The sequence below is a fragment of the Ursus arctos genome, unplaced genomic scaffold, assembly GCF_023065955.2.
Source record: "Ursus arctos isolate Adak ecotype North America unplaced genomic scaffold, UrsArc2.0 scaffold_36, whole genome shotgun sequence".
In the NCBI taxonomy this organism is placed as follows: domain Eukaryota; kingdom Metazoa; phylum Chordata; class Mammalia; order Carnivora; family Ursidae; genus Ursus; species Ursus arctos.
In genome coordinates this window covers 14,289,417-14,312,435 of record NW_026623050.1, presented here as the reverse complement: position 1 = coordinate 14,312,435, position 23,019 = coordinate 14,289,417, and the positions used below count along the sequence as shown (strand labels likewise).

Here is a 23,019-nt window from a genome sequence, read left to right as displayed (position 1 = left end):
GAAGGCACTATTCATCCCCAGGACAAGCACCTGGGGGCTTTTGCAGATTTTTGAAAAGGAAGTGCAAGTGGGGCAGACACTTCCTGCAGGATGGTGGCCCTTGCCAGCCCCGCACGTCCTGAAAGAGGAGGACTGGGAAAGCAGTCTCCGAGAGTATGGCTGGTCCCTGCTGTGCAGACGGCTGTCCGGCTCATGGAGAACTGCAGGACTCCTTCCCTCCCACCCCGAACCTTGAACCTCAGCTACGAACCAGCCCTGCGTGCTTCACGGGAGGCTCGTGTGGCGCGGAACATACTAGTGCTGGCTTCAAATGAGACCTGGACTCTGTCGGTGCTCCGAATGCCATCCTCTAATGCACTCCACCTGGTGCGTTTGACCTCATCGAGCACGTTTGCTCACCACGTGGCAAGAGGCCACATCCATTTCCACAGCTCGCTCGCTCGCTCTCTCTCTAGTCCTTCTCCCCACCCCAGGCACCTCGGCCTGCCCTACCTTCCCGAGTGCTAAAGGAGGGCCAGCTGGCCGGCAGTCCCCAGTGGAAATGCCTGGCCAGTGTCACACATGCGGTGTGTTCTGGTTTTCCCTGCAGATGAGAACGAGTGCCTCAGCGCACACATTTGTGGAGGAGCCTCCTGTCACAACACGCTGGGCAGCTACAAGTGCATGTGCCCCGCCGGCTTCCAGTACGAACAGTTCAGCGGAGGGTGCCAAGACATCAACGAATGTGGCTCTGCGCAGGCGCCCTGCAGCTACGGCTGCTCCAACACGGAGGGCGGCTACCTGTGCGGCTGTCCGCCCGGTTACTTCCGGATAGGCCAAGGGTAAGCGCGGCTGTGCCTGCTCCTGGTCGGAGGCGCTCTTGCTCCCGACCTCATGAAGCAGAGGCAGCTCCCAGTGACCCCTCCTAGCTGAGGAGAATCAGCCTTTTTATAATCCTAGAGTTCGTTCCAGTTACCTCTGCAAAGGGCTTAGGCTCTTTCATTTGAAAGGAGGCATCAAGATTTCTGCAAACTCATAGACTATGAAACGAGTTATAAATACCTTTGTAGATGTTTTTTCTGTCTCATTCTCTTGATCTTCCTGTTGAACACGGCTTCATTTCTCCAGAAATGCAGGGGCCGACCCAGGCCAGAGCAGGACTCACACTGCACATTGCTGATCCGCCCTTCTCCTGGGGCAAGCAGGATTCGGCCTTGGCTTCAAATGCCTTGTCATTAGAGAACGTTATGTGTTAGGATAAATCACCAAGATACCTGGCTTTAAAGTATACGTTACACCTCCGACTTAAGTTCACATTAAGAATTACCAAAAGAGCGTGAAACAGGAGTTAAATGATTATTGTATTCTCCAGGTAGAGTACTTCGCCACATTGTAGGTGTGAGTGTTGGAGAAGGAAGACATATTTTTATTTTACTCAGTAATTTGAAAGTTTAGTGGTAAGTTTTCAAATGTAGGTCTTTGTCCCTGCTGTCCATCTACTTTTGTCTGTCCTGTTAAGGATTTCAATTTTTACCTTTTTAATTAGGAACACACAGACATGAAATAGACATACACACATATGCAACTGCACATACACATAGACACACCCCACAAAATCACACATTCCATCACACACACATGCGTGTATATGTCAAATTAACTTAATTGAGTGGCCTTTGATTTCTTGACACACAAACATCAAGCGATTCTTTTTGGGTCTGTGTGGACTTGAAGGTAAAAGAATGTTTCACGGGAAGCACACAGAATGCCAGCAATAGGACACAAATTCCCAGATGTTTGTGTCTGGCTCTCAGTAGACTCATTCTTTATAAGCTGAATGCCAGAACCATTTTCCCAGCAAAAATTGTGACACTCCAAACTGGCTTCTGGCCAGTGGGACTTTGTAGTCACACTTCTTGTAAGTGGTGTTCCAGGGATATGAAAATACTGGAAAGGAGTTCTGAGAAAAGAACCAAAGCCTACAAATTTGGGGTTTTCCTTCCAATAACTCAATCATTATGCGAATGTATACACACACGGTGAGCATTCATCATTTCATCCATTGTATTGTTTCTGCACGTTTCATGCTGCAAGATAGAAGAAGGGGAAAGGAAATGTATTGGGCTCTGGCAGGATTGCAGAAAATAGAAGGAGCCCATAAATGGCTGCAAAACACACAAAAAAGATTCTGCTTATTGGCATTATATTTTGAATCTTAAAGGCGTAAAGAAAACTGGGTTATAAAAAATAGGCCAACTAATACAGATCAATAATCGGTCTTCATTATGACCCATTAGTAGAGCTCTGCCCGTTTATAACAGTTTGGGCTTCTCCGTGAATCACTAGAGTGGACCCTGCCCCAAAATAAAGACTTAGGGTCATTCAGATATTTCAACACATTTTGAAAGAGGAGCCTGGTAAATACATTCCAAGAGGCCTATGAAATAGTAAGCAGAATAACAAAACAAGGTACTTGTGAAACATGCAAGCCTCCCTCTGTAACTTGGCTTTGATAACTGAAAGGCAAAGAAAAACAGCTGAACTAGTTCTCTCTTGGGCATGGGTTTGTTTATCCAGCCTCACATGAGTCAGAGCCAGTGGCCCTAGTGGTTTTGAATGACTTGAAACAATTTCCCACAGTTGGGCAAGCTCTGAAACTTGCATCTTATATGTTACACGTCTTCACGGTTCGCTTCTAAGTCAACTTCAGTTCTACCTAGAACTTTCTTTACAGCTTCAGTAGCTTCAGCCAAAGCGAGTGGTCAAATAATAGGAGAAATTGCTCAAAAGCTAGAATGGTGAAGGCTCGTGACAGTGGGGGTGGAGGGGAGGCGGCAGTGATGGGGTCAGTGAAGGGAGAGGGCAAGGAGCGTGACGGTGGCGGCTCATACCTTTCTCACTTTCTGGTTCATAAAAGGGAGACATTTTCCTTTAACCTTCCAAGTCACGTGGTCTCCCCCTCACCCCCATCTTTCCCCCGTTTCCACTCCATGTTCCCTTCCCCGGCGTAAGTGCAGCAAAACACCTGCCACAGTCGGGTTCAGAAAGGAAAGGGTGAATCAGTATGCGACACAGGACCTGGAGCGATAGTAGAAAGAAATCCACCAAGCCTGGGAACTGAGACTCAGAGCCTAAACCCAGAGGACTTCATTGTACCTTTCAGAACCAGCCAGCACCTAATGGACAAATAATCAGTGGCTTGATGTCACTAGGTGGGGTCCATGCTTCACAGGAACTCTTACACCTCCTCCGCCCTTATCTCCTCGTTCTAATGTAAAAGGGCTGTCCCTCCTTCCTCCACAGGCACTGTGTTTCTGGAATCGGCATGGGCCGAGGAGGCCCAGAGCCACCTGCCAGCGGTGAAATGGATGACAATTCTCTCTCCCCGGAGGCTTGCTATGAATGTAAGATCAACGGCTACCCCAAACGGGGCAGGAAACGGAGAAGTGCAAACGAAACAGATGCCTCCAACATCGAGGTGGGTCAGAAGGTGGTTTCTCCCGATGTCTCCTGTTGCAGAAGGGCCTTCCAGATGCCTGTGGTTTCCTCCAAGGATGTTCCAAAGTGTGAAAAAGCTCCCTGGGGAGAAAATCCAGACATTCCCTGAGCTCTAGGCTGCATTTTACAAGAGTCTGTGGGACTCTCTGGAGTTTCTTGCTGCTTTTAGGGAGTGGCCATTCGAAGGTTTTCACATACTTGCTCATTTCCTCTGTCTCGCCAAAGAGAAAGTCAAACACCCACCCAAAGTCTGCTGAAAGGAAAGGTCTGAGATCCAGGACAGCAAGTGGGCAGAATAGTGAAGTGACACAGTGCTCTCTCCACGGGGACGCCAAGTTCTGAAAGCTAGAGGCTCCTCCACTGAAAAGAGCCATGTGGAGTGTGAGGGAACTTGGATTCTAGACAAAAACAACATGGAGCTCAAGCAGCCTGGTTTTCTTTGCCTACGGCTGCTGCAGCCTTTCAGTCAACTCAGAAATGCACAGATATTCACCCAGACCTCTGGCTCCAGGCCCGGAGAATCCGGCACATGTGGTCCCAGAGAGGCCAGCAAGCAGCCAGGTGAAAAGCATTGAATATTAGCAGATCATCAGAGTCAGGAAGTAGGTTCAGAGGCGTGTCCTTCAGAGGGGATGGTTTTGCGTCAGTGAGCAAAATTGAAATAGACGGGTTCTTTCTTAGCACGGGTGCTGCAACCCATCCACTGTGGTTTGGGAAATGAGGTAAGTCCAGGGGAAGAGAACAGCCTATGAAAACAGTGGTTTCGAACTTGAGCGTGCATCTGAATCATCTGGAAGACTTGTTAAGATGGAGAGACGCTGGGAGACACCCCAGGGCTGGGTTTCTGATTCAGTAGGTCTCAGGTGGCGCTGAGAATTTGCGTTTCGGACAGATTCCCAGGGGACGCCGATGCTGCCGGTCTGGGGACCACACTTTGAAACCCACTGCATTAGAAGACCTGCAACAGCTTGACTTCCGTCTTGACAGCAGTTTAATATTTTTTAAATATTATAAACACGTGCCAATTTAACAGATTTGCGATTTAAATGGTGTTTTGTGAAAATAGGCATTTTCAACACGGTGTATACAACATGAGCAGACGGTGGTATTAGTGGGAGATTCGAGTCACTTTTTCTTTGAGATGAGAAATAAGTGGCATATTTGCATTTTATTTAACACGTTGCCATGTGTCTTTCTAGGACCAGCCTGAGAGAGACACCAACAACGTGAGTCTCGCAAGTTGGGACATTGAGAAGACAGCCGTTTTCGCTTTCAATATTTCCCACATCAGCAACAAGGTCCGAATCCTAGAGCTCCTCCCCGCCCTGACGACTCTGACGAATCACAACAAATACTTGATCGAATCCGGAAACGAAAATGGCTTCTTTAAAATCAACCAAAAGGAAGGGATCAGCTACCTCCACTTCACCAAGAAGAAGCCAGTGGCTGGAACCTACTCATTACAAATCAGCAGTACTCCACTTTATAAACAGAAAGAGCGTAATCAGCTAGAAGATAAATATGACAAAGACTACCTCAGTGGTGAACTGGGTGATAATCTGAAGATGAAAATTCAGATTTTGCTTCATTAATTCACCATACAGAGACCAAATAATTAAAAAACAAAGATAGATAGGTAGAACGGAATCGTCCCCCCATCAGAATCTTCATATCATAGGTACAATCTTTCACCGAGTAAACTTCTATAAATAAGCACTATTCTTGTATTACAAAAAGCAAGGTACAGGTGACTACCCTAGTTCAAAACAACCACTTTCTCAGGCTTCTCATGTGTGTAGCACAGCTACCTTGTCATCTGGGTTGATTCTTGAAAACTGGGACACGATATTTTCGTTGGGGGTCAGCCATTCATGCTGACACGCCATCCTTCTAGCAGATGTACAGGAATGTGCTTTCCATCGATGGACTGTTCTGTATTTTCAAATTTTTAAACTTTGCTTCTCCAAATACAAGTACTAGGTTGGCCAATTATAATATCTATTTGGTGCTAGTAAATTCTCAAACTAGATTTATAAATGCACTGTAATATTTACACAACTTAGAAACCAAATTACAAGTATTCAGTTCAAATACTTCATTAATTTCAATCAACCAAAGTTAGTTCAGTAGCTTATCTCAGTTATGAGTTATAATACATTACATGTAAATTAAGTGTGTGTATACTGTAATCGTGCTTTTTTTATCATTGAAACATTTATAAACTAGAATAATAATGCCCTTAATGTGAGGGTTTGTAATGGTGCTTATTAAGACCAAAGACTTGTTAAACGTATACACCAAGTGGTAAGGAAATTTCTGTGACTGGCCCACACGTGCATGGAGGTCTGGGAGGACCAAGAACCAGCCTCAGCAGCCAGAGGATCACCTGTGCATCCTTCATCACACCTGTGCAATATGCCAAGATCACCCTCGGTCATTCCTGTCAACAAGGGGTCCATGTCATAAATGTCACAATAAAACAGTCTCTCTTTTTTTAGTGTACCCTTGGCTTTGTGTTCTTGCATGGATGTGGGATTTGGGGGGGGGGGGCGTTCTGGAAGCTAAATAAAGTTTCCTGAATTTAAATCATCCTGGGTGTGGTAGTTACAGCTCCGAAAGGTGCCAAACGTGTAACGGCTAGCAAACAATTAACACGTTCGAGTTAGCCCCTTGTTCTGTTCATTAAAGCCATCGGAGTTATTTCTCACCAAGAAGAAATTTAGATTGTAGCCTCATTTCTAAAACATGACCTAAGTAATCCTGTGACTTCTCGACCACTAGATTTAAGTATTATAAGATACCAAGTTCGGTCATTGTCTTAGAGCACATGGGTTTCATCATAAAAGATTGCTCACGCCCTCTCCCCTCAAATACACAGTGTTGGCAAGGCTTAGGTGCGCCATCCTTTCCCCCCAAACATCTGTTGTTAGTCAGTGCTCGTCTAATTACAAAAGGATAATCCCAAATTGAATCCAATTGAATGCTATCTAGCTCTTGTTTTTGGACTGTCATAATGTGAAAATGCAGTTTTAAGTGCAATATTGAATATTTAACAGTTAAGCTCACTGAACTGATATAAAATAATTCTTACAATCCCCAAGGACAGTAAAGTGAAGGGTGGTGAAAATAAAAGGTGAAATAAAATTGCTGCCTGCAGGGGAAAGAAACCATGTAGGACAAAGGAAAGTCCTCTCAACAGCTTCAAAAAGCTACACTAAAGACGGTGGAGTGGGTCCGTTCCATCTTATTCCAGAAGACAAAACGAAGGTTAGTTGCCATGAAGTTAGGGGAACACACACCTTCCTAACCGTCGAGCTACCCAGTGAGGGATGGACTTCCTTGTGATGTGGTGAGCTCCCTGTCACTCTTCAGAGGGTCCCAGGCTAGGCATGATGGCAGCCAGCGGACAAGGATGCTTTCTTCTACCTAACAGGCCACGCACATCTTGAAGTATTTTTTTGTATCTCTTATTTTGCCATCCAAAAAATCTTGCTTGTAATAGGTGCTAAATAGAAATGAATCAAATGACTATTTTGGAAGCAATTTGTACCTTGGTTAGGAAGTTAAAATATGACTCAAAATTTCCCTCTAACTCTGCGCCTGTGGGTCTATGATGGAAGTGTACTAAAATTGTTAGACAAGAATATATAGCACATGGTAAACAACAGTTTGCATTCGGAAAATGTCTTTGATAATTTAACCAGAACTGTATTATATTCAATAATGGATTTTCTTTATAACAAACAACAGAAGAATATAGAGTTGGCACACGGTAGGTCACTTTGATATTTTTAATAGTCTCAGTCTGGATTTTATTTATTTCAGAGCCAACAATTTTCAACAGCATATTTTCCATGTTTCTGTCTGTAACAAAACATTTTCCTCATTGTTCCATTGTAAATATTCCTCTTGTTGGAACCCTTTGGAATCCTGAGATTTAAACCTGTACCTTTTAATTGTCTGTGACCTTTCAATTTTACTTCCAGTGGTGGACGAACTTGGTTTTGTAAATCTCTCAGAAGCTAGAAAACGTCTTGTCTCTACCCCCCAGCCCATTTCATTTGCCAATAATTATTTTGTAAGTAGGGTTGAAATGAACTCAGCTGGCCTTGTGAAATGTTTAAACTTGCACAAACAACTACATTTTTGTTCAACAAATAGCACTTTACTCAGCCAAAATTGCTTTGGACGTTGCCATCACAAATACTGTTAAACTTCAGAAATCATGTTTGTAAATTAGATGAGCCAAACTCAAGGACAATTCGGTTGGTACTATACTAGTATACTTCAGAGTTATACACCCATAAACTGTCAGAGATTTCTAGATCACTGCTTTGTCCACAGAATGTACTTTATTCTGATTTTAACTATAGTTCTCAGAGATATTTCGGAAATGTCATTATTGCATGGCTCAAGGACCTTGTTTTTAACTGCTAGAAGACTGTTGCTAGGAGGATTAGTTTTCACATACAGAGCTGAAGACAAAGTTATTTCCCCCTTGCCAATTTTAAATAACACTTTGTAAAAAGAAAAAAAGCAGCAGCAGCAAACCAATTTACTTCATTAAACGTTTTGAAACCCAGTGTGAGTCTAACACTATCTGGTTAGGAATGGATTCTCAGTACTCTGAGTTTAGGGTTAGACAGAAACAAGAAGGCCGTGAATTTGATTTTGCAAATTTCCATGTGTATCCATGACTGGGCTCACTGACAGGTCTGGGTCTCGATGAAAGGTTCTGACATTCTCAAAAATGTCTGTATAAACATGAGGGTCCTGTACATTTGACACCCGACGTACATTTGACAGGACCTGGCAATTTCACAAAATCTGTTATTTCAGCTAACTGCTAATGAATCCAAAATGGTTTTTCTGGCACACAAAATCATAAACCTCTTTTTAGGACATGGGCTGTTTTGCATCCTCGAGCCAAGCCTGAATCATGACCTCTACGAACGGATGTCAATTTCATTTTTACTATTGGACAGTGGAAGGTGCATTCTTTTTAAACGAATGAAGCAGGGAAGTGGGTCTGATTTCATGCTAGCTCAGCTCTCTGCATTCTGTCCACTCTTGTTTTCTTCCGCAGAAAGTAATATCCATTGTTACTTTGAATCCCTGTGACTAGTCCCATTTCATAAATAAATGCAGCATTACCCGCTCTGCTCCCTCTGGCCCCTCGTGGTTTGGTTGTAGTGTCAGTCAGCAGGCTTCACGCTCGCTATTTTGAGAACCTGTAGCTTGGGTTGGAAGTAAAAAGCTGCTCGAAGGCAGCGAGGCTTGGGAGAGCCACAGCTCTGTGCAGCAGTCGCTGCTGACCTTCCATCGTCCGCCGGAGCTGTTCCTCGCAGCTGAGCTCTGACGTGCAGAAATCAGAAGCGTTCTGTTTCCTTTCAAACGTAAAATTCTCTCTGGGAGAAAATTAAGTCAAACCTCAATGTTTCAGTTTCTTCTTCTCTTCGAAGTAGAGATACTGAAAACATCCTGGTGATAATCGCACATCCCATCGATCCCACCAACCGTGGACAGAAAGTGGTCACACGGTCACACGCCCATGTGCCTGTATCTGCACGGTGAGCTCTGCTCCGGGGGTCCCCAACAGCTCTGCGAGGTGGGGAAAGATTAATGGGACCTTGATAGAGCAGAATTTCAAAAGCACGAAAAGCTGTGTATTGTTGTCACCACATGAGACCAGCGGGATCAGCGGTTGGCCTTTCTGTCTTCGGTCACACCAAGGTTATCCCTCAGTGTCTTCACTGCATCTCTCTCAGGCAGTGTCCTGATCCAATCCAGTAACTCTGTGCCTCGGGCAGCACTGCAAGCTCCCCGGAGGCCTGCTGCTTCCTACTCGTTTGACCGTAGCAGGCTGTCCTGTGGGTCCTTCACCGCCGGCACTGAGCCCGGGAGTCAGTCTGCAGCAGAACCAGCTCGGTGGGGAAGACGGAAGACGGGAAGACGGCTCCTGATCAGGCCAGCTCCGGCCACGCCCACCCACACCGGCCTCACTCCCACGGGGAGGGGACGGGGAAGCCAGGGCAGCTATCCCTACAGGCTGAGCTCTCAGTCTCCAGTTGTTCTCCCAGGGTCTGTGATCCTTGGTTCAGAGCTTTGACCTTTCTTTGGCGTATAAGGTTCACCGAGAGCGCAGTTCAGACCTGGCCCGGGGGCCTGACACTGCACGAAATCTGAGGTCAGGAAGCCCCCTTCAAATCTCAGTTCCCTTTCCAAGTTATTCAGCCAGGGGAACTCCTTGACCTCTCTGAGCCTCGTTTCCATCATAGATAGAGATAGACAGACAGACAGTGAGATAGAGATACAGAGATATAGATGTATGTATAACTTTTTTTTTACTCTAATACCGCTAGTTTAAAATGCTCTTGTGAATGATGTCCCTCTGAACCTCGACTCAATCCTGAGTAATTATCCTTGTGTACAAATTCAGGTGTCTTACCAAAAGTCTCTCACCTTGGGGTGCCTGGGTGGTTCAGTCAGTTAAGTGTCCAACTCTTGATCTCAGGTCAGGTCTTGGTCTCAGGGTCATGAGATCGAGTCCCACATCGGGCTCCGCACTGGATGTGGAGGCTACTTAAAAAAAAATAAAGTCTTTCACCTTATAGACGTAGAACTGAGATTAAAACCCCCACACTTGCTGACAACATAGCACGTACCCAATTCACTGTGCATGCCAAATGAAGAGGAACTCAAACACGGTATATGAAATCACAACAGGAATCTACGAAGCTACAAATTCCGTTTGTGATTCAAGATCTAGGTTCCCCTCTGCTCTTCCAGCAACCCAGGGAAGACAGGAGAGGTGAGCAACACCTTGCATGGCCCTCCTTCTTCCCTGCACCCCTTCCCTGGACCCTCATAAATGTTCATCATGACCCTGTAACCCACTGCTGCCTCCCCTGTGTCATGGGAGACTTCTGATGGCAAAGATGCTGCTTTGTCCTCGTAGCTCGAGGCCTGGCACACAGTGGGCACTAAATATGTGGTGAATGGATCAATGAGCGAGACTGGAAGAAGTAAAAATACAAGCGAGAGAGGGAAAAACCCATGCAGAAAAACAACCCATTTCCTCTGTCTCTCCTCCTCTTCCTCTCCTTCTTTTTCTTTGTTTTTCTCAACAAATATTTTTTGAACACTTGCCTCTTGCCACTTGCGTGAAGCACTATAGACAAAGGATGAAGGAAGCCATGTTCCTAACCCACTGAAATTTCAAAACAAGAACTGACAGGGCAGCTCTCTCCCCACTGCTCTTTAGTGAGGGTATGGTTAGACTTTGCAGGCTCCTGAAGGAAGCTGCAGGGTGTAGGGGTCCCCATTCCCCACAGTCCTAGAAGGCAGGAGGCAAAATAAGATTCCCTAGTAAATTCACCTTTGACCTCTGCAAGGCCCCAGGTCTAGATCTTTATGAATCACCAAAATTAGAAACCACCATTCTAGCATATCTCCCCCAACGTAATGCTGAAAAGTGATGATTTTCAGTAGAATTTATGGTTGGAGTTAGATTCCCAAGTTTACATGAAACTTATCCTGAAACCTAGCACATAAAATCAGGCAGAGCTGTTTGGATTAAAGCAGACCTAGATAGCCTGGGGTCTCCCCACGCACTCCCGTCAAGACGATTCTTACGGAACGTTGTTAACAGGAAGGGCAGTTAGAGGCTGACTGATTCTACAAATGTTAAGACAAATATCTTTTATAAACTTAATTTTAGGGGCGCCTGGGTGGCACAGCGGTTAAGCGTCTGCCTTCGGCTCAGGGTGTGATCCTGGAGTTATGGGATCGAGCCCCACATCAGGCTCCTCCGCTATGAGCCTGCTTCTTCCTCTCCCACTCCCCCTGCTTGTGTTCCCTCTCTCACTGGCTGTCTCTATCTCTGTCAAATAAATAAATAAAAATCTTTAAAAAAAAAAAACTTAATTTTAAATGTTGACAAAAACTCTAAGCCCATTAAATAAATAAATAGGGGCATTATAGACACCATGTCAGATAAGGAAGCTATACACATTTTCATTGTACTGATACGTGGCAGAAACTGACTAGATGCTCCCCGACCATTTTTTTCCCCTCCTGGGCCCACACAAAGACTGTTAGATTGGCGCTGTGTGATGGATTCTAACCAGTGGGATATCAGAAGTGACATATGCCATTTCCAAGTCTAGCAAAAAAATACATATGCAATCGTCCACACTCACAAGAAATAAACTTTACTGCATGAAGCCACTGATATTTTAGGATTATTTGTTATAGCAGCAACCATTAATTACCCCAACTAGTGCAAGTATGCCTGCATAAATATGAATATATATGCATATATGTATAATTATATTAGTCAGGGTAATTAATATATGCATTGATATTATGGTAATTTTTTACACACACACACACACACACACACACATCAATGGCTCCCACCCTTGGCTGCAACATTAGAATGACTCAGGGATTTTTTTTTTTTTTTTAAATCCCAAAGTCCAGGCTGCACGCCAGATCCATCAATTCAGAATCTCTGGAGTTGGGACCCAGATAGTAACAATTTTAAAAGCTCTCCAGGTGGCACCCAAGGTTGCAAAGCACCGCTCTAACTCTTCAGGCCCATTGTAAAGGCAGGCAACTTGGGAAAATCCAGCAGGTAATTCCGATATGCGTCCCATCCACTATTAACACGGCTAGTCGACGGGACATGCATCATCACAGAAGAACCTTAAGCATGGCGTTCCCTGGCTCTGCAAACTGTGTCTTGTCCCTGGAGTCTGGGGTGCAGCGTCAGTAGGGGAACAATCAAGCAGCGACGCAGTGTGTCTCTTGCAAGGTAGTTGCTTAGACTCATTAATGGGCCACAGGACTGTCACCCGCACTGGCCTAGGGGCGAGAGGGCAATTCTTGCCTCCACCCCGGGACGTTCTCAGGGAGTCAGCATCTCCAAGGTGAAGTCGTTCATAACAAAATGTTGGGGAAATCCCCTAAAAATATTTAAATCCGGAAATATGGTCTAGTGAGCTTGAGTTTATTCATACTGCTCTTTACATTATAAAACTGGAAAATATAAATTAGTTCTTTTGAAGGAGACAGTTCTCTGGCCTGAAAATAGAAACTTTCTTTTCAAGAAGCGATCAGCTTCTGCGAAGAGCCTGCGAGTTATGTGGTGGGAGACGGGTCCAGCCACCACCCAGCCCACCTACCGCCTCCAGGCTCACGTCGCTCAACCTTGAAATGCTGACGTGAAAACATGGGGCCATTTGCCAGGAACGGGTGATGCATTCTGTTACCTAAATTTAAACCTTTACTATGCTTCCCACAAGCTTTTTGGTTTCAGACAACCACAAAAGAAAGACCGAAGACAAAACAAGAACGCCAGAAAAGTAGGAAGTTGCTGCCAATTTGGGAGTCAGAAAAAGAAAATTCAAAATATATTTCAAAGAAGAACGCTCAGTTATATTGCTATGTACTTCATGTGTGAGGGAATATCCAATTATAGATAAGAAAAATGTGAAATAAGAGATCATTTCAAATAAGTTTAAATGTTATGGTGCATTCAATGCATATAATAAATTCTCTATGTTGAATATGAAGAAATCCATTTTAATTCAGAAAAAATCAATCTCTGCCTAGGTCTAACTAAATGTTAAATAGTATTTAAACAATAGCTACTTGACGACACCAAATGAGCCTGCCTGGAGCAGCCAGGTGTCAGTCCAACGTGCCCTAAAATCTCCTACATCTTTGATGTTTCTCAGACTTTCATGGTCACATACACCAACTGTGGGTCTTGTTAAAACACAGATTACGATTTTGGAGGTCTGGGGTGGGGTCTGAGAGTCTGTCCCTCTAATAAACACTTACATCATGCCCATACTTCTCCAATAAAACTTTACTTACAAAAGCGGGGGAACAGCTCATGGTTTGTAGTTTGCAATTTGCATCTTTTTAAATATTATTTATCTTGGTTACTGAGTGTTTGGGGGGCCTGCGAGAAGTGTGCCTCACTTACCTGGCCTCCGTCCCAGCCCTTTCTGCAGCCTGCAGACCACACTCCCCAAAGTGACACCCTGGTGGGCTGCCCCGTGGTTTACTGTTCCCGGCCTGTGACGGATCCACACCTCACATTCACATGCACAGCTGTGCCTCCCAGCCGGCTTTCCAGGCTACACGACCCGTTCCCATCTCACACAGGAGGTCTTCCAAAGCCTGATTTCAAGAAGATCGCGGAATGTGTAATCACATACGTCGCTTTGGAAATTTTAGCTCTCCCTAAATGAAATTCCTATATCAAGGAAATAATTTTGTTAAAGATTTTATTTATTTATTTGACAGAGATAGAGACAGGCAGCGAGAGAGGGAACACAAGCAGGGGGAGTGGGAGAGGAAGAAGCAGGCTCCTAGCGGAGGAGCCCGATGTGGGGCTCGATCCCAGAACGCCGGGATCACGCCCTGAGCCGAAGGCAGACGCTTAACCGCTGTGCCACCCAGGCACCCCCAGGAAATAATTTTAAATTGCTTTGCTATAGTTCTAGACGTCACATTTCCTGATGCTGTGCGTGGATGCACATATGTGTGTACATCTACCCCCTTTTAAAACAAAGGTCTGACATCGTAAATTTTTTCTTGAATGAGACTCAGGAAAAAAGTTCGCCTCCCACTGGTTGGGCATTAATCGCCATCGTCAGAACACACTGGCCTAACTCTCCTTCTCTTAGGGAGCTTTTGTCTGAAGAGGTTAGGAATAGATTCTTATGTAAGAAGTATGTCAAACACTGTCAGATTTAAAAGGAGCTTCAACCGCATCTTCAATGGTGGAGGATAGAGCCTGATTTATTTAAGATACGTGAAACCGTGTTGGCTCAAAATGACTTCAGATAATCCATCATTGCTTCGTTGCTCTTATTCTTTAAATATGTGTCCTCCTCTTAAAAACGCATTGACACAATTCCCAAAGTTTCAACATACCAATATGATGAGATGGTTAACCCTCAGCCACTTGGTATTTTATACTAGGCAGGGGTGCTTAGCAACATCCTCCAACTTGCAGATTTCATCATGCAACTCGTGTCTACGGCTCGTTTATAAAACTATGAAACAAGGTCACCTCCAGTGTGGTTTCTTCACTATCTGTTTCCAAAGAGCTTAATAATTGGCCCCCTCCCTTCCCCGTCGGGCCTCCGCTCCATTGGTCGCAAACCACAAAAGCACTTTTATCCAAACAGATACACCCATTTACTCATATACTGAGCAACAAGTATACACAAAAATACACTTTAATGGGTGGGTCCGTGGGAAGCCAAGGAAACTGGCCATGGAGGGGAGGGTCATACAGAGAAGAGAATAAAAGAGGTGTGTGATGGGCTGCGTGGTGGGTGACCTCCAGAGAAGATCATCAAAGATGTAACACATGAATTAGTCTTGCTGATGTTTTAAACCAAGATGGTTTTTGCCTCTTAGTGAACATTTATTGAGATTTCCTATGTGCTCTGCGCTGTGCCAGACTTCACAGCGAAGAGAGACAGGGTCTACTACATTGAGCCATTACGCAAGGGATTTACAATCTACTGACAAAATGAACACAAACGAAGCCACTGTGTGGGACAGCTTATACATACACACAGAGGTGCCGAAAATATTTGGTTCTACAGTGTCCTAAGCATTTCAGAAATATCTCAACTATCCCTCACAACCATCCTGCAAAGTTAGGTACTATTGATTCCTTCTTACGGATGGAGAATCCGAGGCCCGGGAAGGGTAAGTCATCCCACCGTCACACAGCTAATAGCTGGCAGAGATGGAATTCAGTCCTACATTTATATCACTGTTTCAGTCAAGGAAGGCCTCAGTAGTTTAACCTAATAAAAGGGTATTTCTTGCCCCAAGTCTGCAAATGTTCTTGGTTCTCTGGGCTTTTGTGGGAGGTTAATCTCCAGGTGGACACTCGGGAATCCAGGCCCCTTCCATAGCGCAGCTCTGCTATTTCCAGTATCCGGAAGTATCCAAAAGTGTCAACGAAGGGCGAGAGCAAGTGATGATGGCCGTGAGATACTGAAACGGCCTCCACCCAAAAGCAATATAAGTCACTTTTATTTCACTGACCATGATTAGTTTCATAGCCCCAGTAAGATGCCAAGGGGGTGGGAAACTGACCGGCTGGGTAGCTGGGTCCCAGAAACCACCTGACCTAATGGAAGGAGAGCAGCTATCTTTGGCGGCTGGCTAGCCATCTCTGCTACAAACTCCAAAGCCATCCAACGTCATGCTTCTGAACCATACAAGGAAGAGCTAAATTATGTGGTGCTAAATTACAGTTCCTGAAAGAAGTTCAAAGAAATGGGAGATCATAAGGTTGGAGCAGAAAGAAGGGAACCTGAGGAAGGTGCTGAAAAGTGGGGATGAGGAAGACATTTCTGGCTGACAAGAACCAGAGTCGTCGATGCAAAGTTGGGAAGATAACAGTCATGTTACCAGATGTATTTATGAGGCGCGTCACAGGCTGTGACATGGATCAGAGGCTGAGCTCCCAGAGCTTAGGGAGTGCTTTTTAGAAAAGACAGACCATAGCCTTCCCAGGGACTTCTGAAAATGTAAACGCAAGGGGGCCAGGGACCATGTTGTGCATGCTGCATTTGGCTCTTGGTGCAATTGCCCAGAACTCGGCAATTACTCAGAAAAGATGAATTGTGAATGTCCCACGAATAAGGGTGGGCTTTCAAAAAATGTGCTGAGAAGTAGGTAATCCAAGGTCCTCCATTCCCCTTGTCTACTGTCGGGCTTTTCAGTGCCTAAAAGGAGTTGTAAATTCCTCAAATCTTGTAGCATTTATCTTTTCCACAAAAGAAGTCCTAAAACCTGGTAAGGAAGTACATAGTGGAAGTGGTGAAAGATCATTTCCATCAGAGGTGTTGGCGAGAGCTTCTTGGAGGTGCGGTGGCCACGCTGGGCCTTTACATTGAGAGGATATCCTGACTGCAGGCCCTGAGGTGGGCAGGAACAGGGTGGGCAGCAGGACCAGCTGGCACGCGCAGGGCGGAAAGGGAGTACAGCCATGCGGTTGTGGTCATAGAGGGGCTAGAACGGCTGCCTAGAGTAGTTTGGAATACAGTGGGTTGCTTTGGGAATACTGGGAACGTTAATCCAGGAGTGTACAGGATTGACTGAGAGCCTGGACACGGATGTGGTGGAAAAGATCTGGAAGACTGACTTTCTTTCCTGATCTCTCAGCCAGTGCCCACTTATCTCATTGGGCATTTAGGCATGAGGGCAGGGGCTGTTCACGTCTCAGTCGTTCAGTGAAAGGATGAAATCCTGCATGAGTCCAGACAAGAGTCCTCGGCAAGGTGGTGGTTGGGAGAATGGAAGGGAGGGAGGGGACTCAAAACCACACATGAGGCAAGACATCCTCTTCCCTGCTCGGCTGAATGACCTAGGAAAGGTCACTCGTCTCCTTGTCTCCATTTTTTCACCTTTACCTGGTCCCCTGCATATGAATACTAAGGAGACACGATTATAGAAGAGGTTACAGAAGACTGAACTAAGCATAAAAGGGCTGGTATACGACATTGTTGTTAGAAGAAATGAAAGGTGAAGCAAGTGTGACCAGGGCAAGTGTGACCTTGAAGTCTCTGGAATGGGTGACGACCCCTGTTGGTGGGTGCCTTAGGGGGCAATTGGATCAAGGACTCCATGGGAAGATGGAAGAAATGAAAAACAAACAACTGAGTTCATGATGTGTAAGTGAAATTTGCATTTCTAGAATGTGATTTCGCTCTGGAGACTGGAAAAGAAGAGTAACTATAAGAAGTAAAACTCTTTTGAGCTTGTAAAAAGGCCACCAGAGCAAAAGTTAGGGAGCCAGTGAGGCAGGAAGAGGCAGCAGTTTGGGTGGTGGGTCTGGGTGAGTGGGTAAGCCTTTCTACGCTTCAGCTCGCACCTCCGGATGGAAGATGCCATGGTGATGCCTGAAAGCTGTCCAGGACGACCTCCTGAGTCCCCTTGCTCCCCTAGCTCCCTCCTCGGAGCCCACCCTCTGTGCTCCCAGCTCTCAGATTCTCTGAGAATCCGTGCATGGGATGGCCCAGCCCGCGTCACTCTCCATGCGTCTTATTTCTTTGCAGATACGGAAAGCTTCCTGGCAAGAATACGGAGCCCAAGACCTGTAAACCAGACTGGCTAACATGACATCTCCACCCCAATGTGACTTAAGTGAGGTGAAGCCCCTTTTGGGAGAATTGACAGAGGGTGCTGCGCTCCAAGCTTCGAATGCCAGGCTGAAGTCTTGTACATTTGGAAAGTACTTTCCAGCTCGCAAAGTGCTGTCCCGCGGGCATGTTCTCGCTGAGACTGAGGATGAGAAACAACCCGATGAGCCCATGAGCTGGCTGCTGTGTGTTCCAAGGGAGTGGAGGCCTTCCTGACCACGCAAGGTGCCCCACGCCCTCTCCCCTCCCTTTCTCACAGCCTTCTGACCCCCGGAGAGGGTCGGAGGAGATGAGCTAGTGCTCAAGGCTCCCAACCCTGGGCGAGCTCTGGCCACCCCCTCCGCCTCCCAACCGCAGCCATCCGAGAGGAAGGATGCTCCGCGCTCAGATCTGTGGCTGGAACCGGAGAGTCTCGGGAGAAGGGCTGAGCAAATTGGGTCAGACTTCTGTGCCGGAATGGGAGATTCCTTGGAGTGACGGGGTATGTGTCAGCAGCTAAATGATTCCACTCTCCTCTCCCGGCTCCTAAGCCTCCGCCCTCCCCTCAGGGAGCTCCGGCTGCCAAGGAGCGCGGCTCTGCCCTCTGGCTGCTGTGGCACGTGTGCTCAATAATCATGAGCGTTGTGTATGGAGCCCTTCAAATGTGCCGGGCAGCACGCTAACCACTTTACAAATGTAACCGACTCGCCCGCCTGGAACAGAAAATGAGGTCACGTTCTCTCAAACATGAGCGTTAAATGTTTGTCTAAGAGCTCCAAGACCCCAGGAAGTCTTCCCTCCAAAGCATCAGTGCAGGTCAGTACTGCCTTAAAGCCTTGACCCCAAAACCTTGCCTAGTCTGCCAGGGAACCTCACTCTCTTCGGCTGTGCTTGCCACTGCCAGCAGTCACTGTTAAGTGACTTCGATTCCACAAAGTGCCCCTGCGGACAGCGGCTCAGTGAAACTGATGACCCGGCACGAGGTAACCCCTGCCCATTCCAGGAGTCAGATCCATTCAAAGAGGCATTTCCAGCGATGGGAACAAGTCTGAAAGCACAGTGGCTATCAGAACGTGCACCTGCTACGTTCCGCCGTCCTCTGCCCGTGTCCCCTCAACTCAGGACCCTTAGACGCCAAACACCAAGAGCCAGGACACAACTCTGCTCTTTATACACAGTGCTCAGAGTTCACACACAAAGTTATGTTTCCCAACTCAGCCACCCACCGTACTTTCTATTGAGCTATGGATGTCATTCCTGAAACGGTGAAGAGGGGACCCCTCTCCATAGGTAACATCAATCCTATTCCCTTAGTATGACTAGCATATTTTTCAGAGAATCATCCACCTTATTATTTATGGGTTATCTCTTTGCATTATTAGTTCCGTTTCACACACGAGGAAACAGGTAGACTGACGTTAAGGGAATTGCTCAAGGTCGCACAGCTGAAAAACGGCAGAACTGGGATTTGAACTCACACTCTTATTCACAAGCAGCACTGTTCCACTTCCCTAAAATGCTCCTGGTTGGTACATTCATCTAAGTCAAAGTCAAGGAAAGAGGCTCGTTAAGTAGGGAAATGGTTTGTTTGTGGAGTGCCTGGATCTGGGGAAAATCATGAGGAGGCAGCCAAGCTGAAAGCCCTTATCTGAACTCCACTGGAGGAGACAAACGCTCACGTAGTCTGCGAGTAGCCGGACGAGCCTGCCACATGTGGGGTGTGGCCGTTTAGCACACGTGTTGGCGTTGGACTGTGGCCTGGCCTGGCACTCTTACTAGGCCAGCAGCCTGGGTTAAGAAGACCCAGGAGAGTAAATATGTGAGAATCTAAAGGCATGCGTGCCAGCTAGGAGCCTCTGTCCATTCCTAGGCTGGTTTTTGGCCTCAAACTCAGCACTAGTCTCCTTGGCTGTAATCATCTCTGCACTGGGCCTGAGGCTTTTTGGACAGAGGCCCATGGGAAGAAGGGCTTTATCAGGTCTCACTTAAAAGCCATTTGGATATATGAACTTGACTTTTCCAGCACCATCCCTGATCACCCTCTTCTGTCCCAGGAAAGGCCTACCACGGCGAAACACTATCTGCTCCAAACAAGAAGTTCAGATGGAAAATATTTGGACAGAAGTTAGGTTTGAGTTGCAGGCAAGAGCCAAGCAGCTGATGGAGAAATCAGAGAGCGGGAGTCTATGGGTACAGAGAAGAGAAGGAGCAGGTGGCTCTGAGAGAGACCCATATTCTGGGGTAAGGGTAGAGGAATGTTAACAGGAAGTAAGTGGCAAACCACCAAGCCCAAGCAAATACGGAATCCAAAGCTGCCCATATGGCTTATCCATAAGGAATATTGCCAAGAAAGAACACAGCAGGGAGGAGAAGAGGAGTGGAAGATTCCCAGCACCTCGTCTAGCAGCCAACCACGGGGACGGGGAGCCAGCAATGCATTCTGGGCTCCGCCTCTTAAGTAACTCAGATCAGGTGTTTTTGCCCCCTAGATCTGGGTACAATAGGCTTGAATCCTATCCCCACCCCACCCAGATTTTTCTATGAATTCTCCGCTGCCACTTAAGCTTCTACTTTCCAGTATGTTGTGTCTGTTGTGTACCCTCTTGGCCCCCTTCTAAAGTAGACTTCAAAGGCTTTTGGTTTGAGGAGAGATGGAGGAGAGAATTCATCAAGGTGATGTAAAGCCATAGATGGCACAGTTTTATTATTATATCTGCTTGGTTTGGATTTGTTCAAGGAGAGGACACTTTGCTACTACATGCGCCTCAATATATGATCTCTCTTTCATGATAGTGGGTGGATGAATTTTTTTTATATAAGCATCAGATAATAACCATAAATATGGCTAATATTTATTGAGAATGTACTATGTCCCAGGCACTATTATATATTATACACATATCGCCAAAGATATATATTACCAAATACTTAGCTATCTCCTTATTGAAAACATGAAGATTTTGTCAATACGCTCTCATTCATACTTCTCGCCTCTTGTAATGAGTAGTTATTTCAAGAAATTCTAACCCATACTTTCGTACCCAGGCTTCATTTGGGTGATAGGAAAAGAATGAACAATCTGTTTAAAGTTCCATCTGACCCTCAGTCTACGTTCTATCTCCCTACGATCGGTCCTTGCCACCAACTTCACTTGTCTTTGATGCCATTTGTCATCACTGTATGTAGTTTAAGCAGTTATCCGTGCACTTACTTGTTTAATGGCTATCTCCCCAGAGTGACCTACAGGTGCCGGAGGGCAGAGACCGCATCTGTTTGGTTGACCTTGGTCCTCAGAGCCAACACAAAGCCTGACTGGTGTGCAGATGACTTTGTATGTAGTCTGTCTGTCCCACTCATCTTTGAAAATGAGTCCATCTCTTCCAGAAAGTAGCCTCACAAAATAGAGAGACCGGTGGGTGTTTAAACAGAGGCTTCGTGACCAATTGGGAGGGATGGGGTGTGGACGGGCTCTCTTCACCAGGTGTGTTTTGGAGAGTCTCTGAGGTCCTCTGCACTCCCCGGTTCCTGGGACTCGGTCACATGGCCAAAGCTAGGACTCAAGGCAGGAAGAGTGGAACCCTACATCTGAACAGAAAGGATTCAAGTGACAGAAGAGTTCTTGGAAGCCATTTTCTTTCTTACTGACAAAAAAGTAATTTTTTGAAACTCATTTTTCTGGTTGCACAGGTAAATGAAGTTCCGGGGATGACAAAAAAACAGAACCTAAACTTCTTAAGTGGGGGAAAAAAAAAAAGCATTACCAAAATGTGGCAAGCCTTAAATCAAAGATGCACTTTTCAGTGGTCTGTCTCCAAACACCAGGCCCCTAACTGTCCATGGCTCGTGCCATTTTACACTTTGAGAAGCATTCAAAACACTGTGAATTTCCCCCCTTTATTGGAATTAGGAATAAGTAACATTTCTTGTTAGAATATAAAACAGTGAAACATAGTTCACATATGTTACATAAAATTATTTTTTTTAAAAAAGACTTCTCTGGGAAGAGACAGAACTGTGTACAATGGAAAATTGAAAATTCTCCAATTTCAAGATGAATCAGCAAATAACTTCTCCATGACAGCGACCTGGGAACCCTGCTGAACAGACAGACCTACTTTAATGGGAAATCAGCTCTATTTCCTGGCTTGCAGGAACGATTATCATTTGAAGACCTTTTCTAGGCGATATGTCTATGTCTTTGCCTATTGAAATTTATTAGGAACAGAGCATGATACCCCAGGACAATATTTACCCACAGGAAAGGATTTGTGTCCAATGGAATGTGATTGCATCAGGCCTCCTCATCCCACCCAACCTTTCAGTGCTGGCTTTCCCACAGGGTGCAAGCTATTTGGTGTGGCTGCCAGCTTTTAATTACAAATTTTTTTATTAAAGATTTTATTTTTAAGTAATCTCCACACCCAACGTGTGGCTTGAACTTACAACACCGAGATCAAAAGTCACACGCTCTATGGACTGAGATCACCAGGCACCATATTGGCAGGAAAATCATCAACACCTGGTTTCATGCTTACACATCCCCAATCTCCCCAGCCCCAAAATATTAATTTCCCCTTGCTCCATAGGGAAATGCTTTTGCCAAGCATTCCTAATCCTTCACAACTTATTCAAAGAAGGGAGGTGGGGAAGGCAAAAGAAAAAGAATGAAGAGATGGTAAGTTCTCTCCTTTCAGCTCAGGTCATCCAACAATTTTGGTATTTCCTGGTGCTACTTTGGTGCCCTCTCATTTCTGAGATGACACTGCCCAATATGTCAATTACCTCTATGTTCTTTTTTTTTTAATTATGTTAGTCACCATACAGTACATCCCTGGTTTCTGATGTAAAGTTCGATGATTCATTAGTTGCGTATAACACCCAGTGCACCATGCAATACGTGCCCTCCTTAATACCCATCACCAGCCTATCCCACTCCCTTCCCCCCTCCCCTCTGAATCCCTCAGTCTATTTCTCAGAGTCCATAGTCTCTCATGCTTCATTCCCCCTTCTGATTACCCCCCCTTTCTTTATCCCTTTCTTCCCCTACCGATCTTCCTAGTTCTTATGTTCCATAGATGAGAGAAATCATATTGTCTTTCTCTGCTTGACTTATTTCACTTAGCATTATCTCCTCCAGTGCCGTCCATGTTGCAGCAAATGTTGAGAACTCGTTCTTTCTGATAGCTGAGTAATATTCCACTGTATATATGGACAACTTCTTAATCCAGTCATCTGTTGAAGGGCATCTCGGTTCCTTCCATGATTTAGCTATTGTGGACAATGCTGCTATGAACATTGGGGTGCATATGGCCCTTCTCTTCACTACGTCTGTATCTTTGGGGTAAATACCCAGTAGTGCAATGGCTGAGTCCTA

At 45.6% G+C, this 23,019-nt stretch overlaps 1 protein-coding gene and 1 long non-coding RNA gene across 5 annotated transcripts in view; one reads left to right on the top strand and one right to left on the bottom strand.

Moving 5' to 3' along the window:
• FBN1 (fibrillin 1) overlaps positions 1-5,979 on the top strand; it is a 225,713-nt gene extending 219,734 nt beyond the window's left edge. The window contains exons 64-66 of the mRNA XM_026518436.4: positions 590-821; positions 3,283-3,457; positions 4,677-5,979. Coding sequence (XP_026374221.2) covers positions 590-821; positions 3,283-3,457; positions 4,677-5,069 — 800 coding nt within the window. The 3' untranslated portion in view covers positions 5,070-5,979. The remainder of the gene's footprint in view (positions 1-589; positions 822-3,282; positions 3,458-4,676) is intronic.
• LOC113269594 (uncharacterized) overlaps positions 1-23,019 on the bottom strand; it is a 45,353-nt gene that overhangs the window by 3,883 nt on the left and 18,451 nt on the right. For 3 of the 4 annotated variants that reach the window (XR_008957105.1, XR_003321505.4, XR_003321504.4), the window contains exons 3-4: positions 9,940-10,059; positions 1,042-1,207 (exon numbers count right to left, since the gene is read on the bottom strand). This is a non-coding gene — a long non-coding RNA (uncharacterized LOC113269594). The remainder of the gene's footprint in view (positions 1-1,041; positions 1,208-9,939; positions 10,060-23,019) is intronic. The other variant, XR_008957106.1, reaches the window with a different exon arrangement.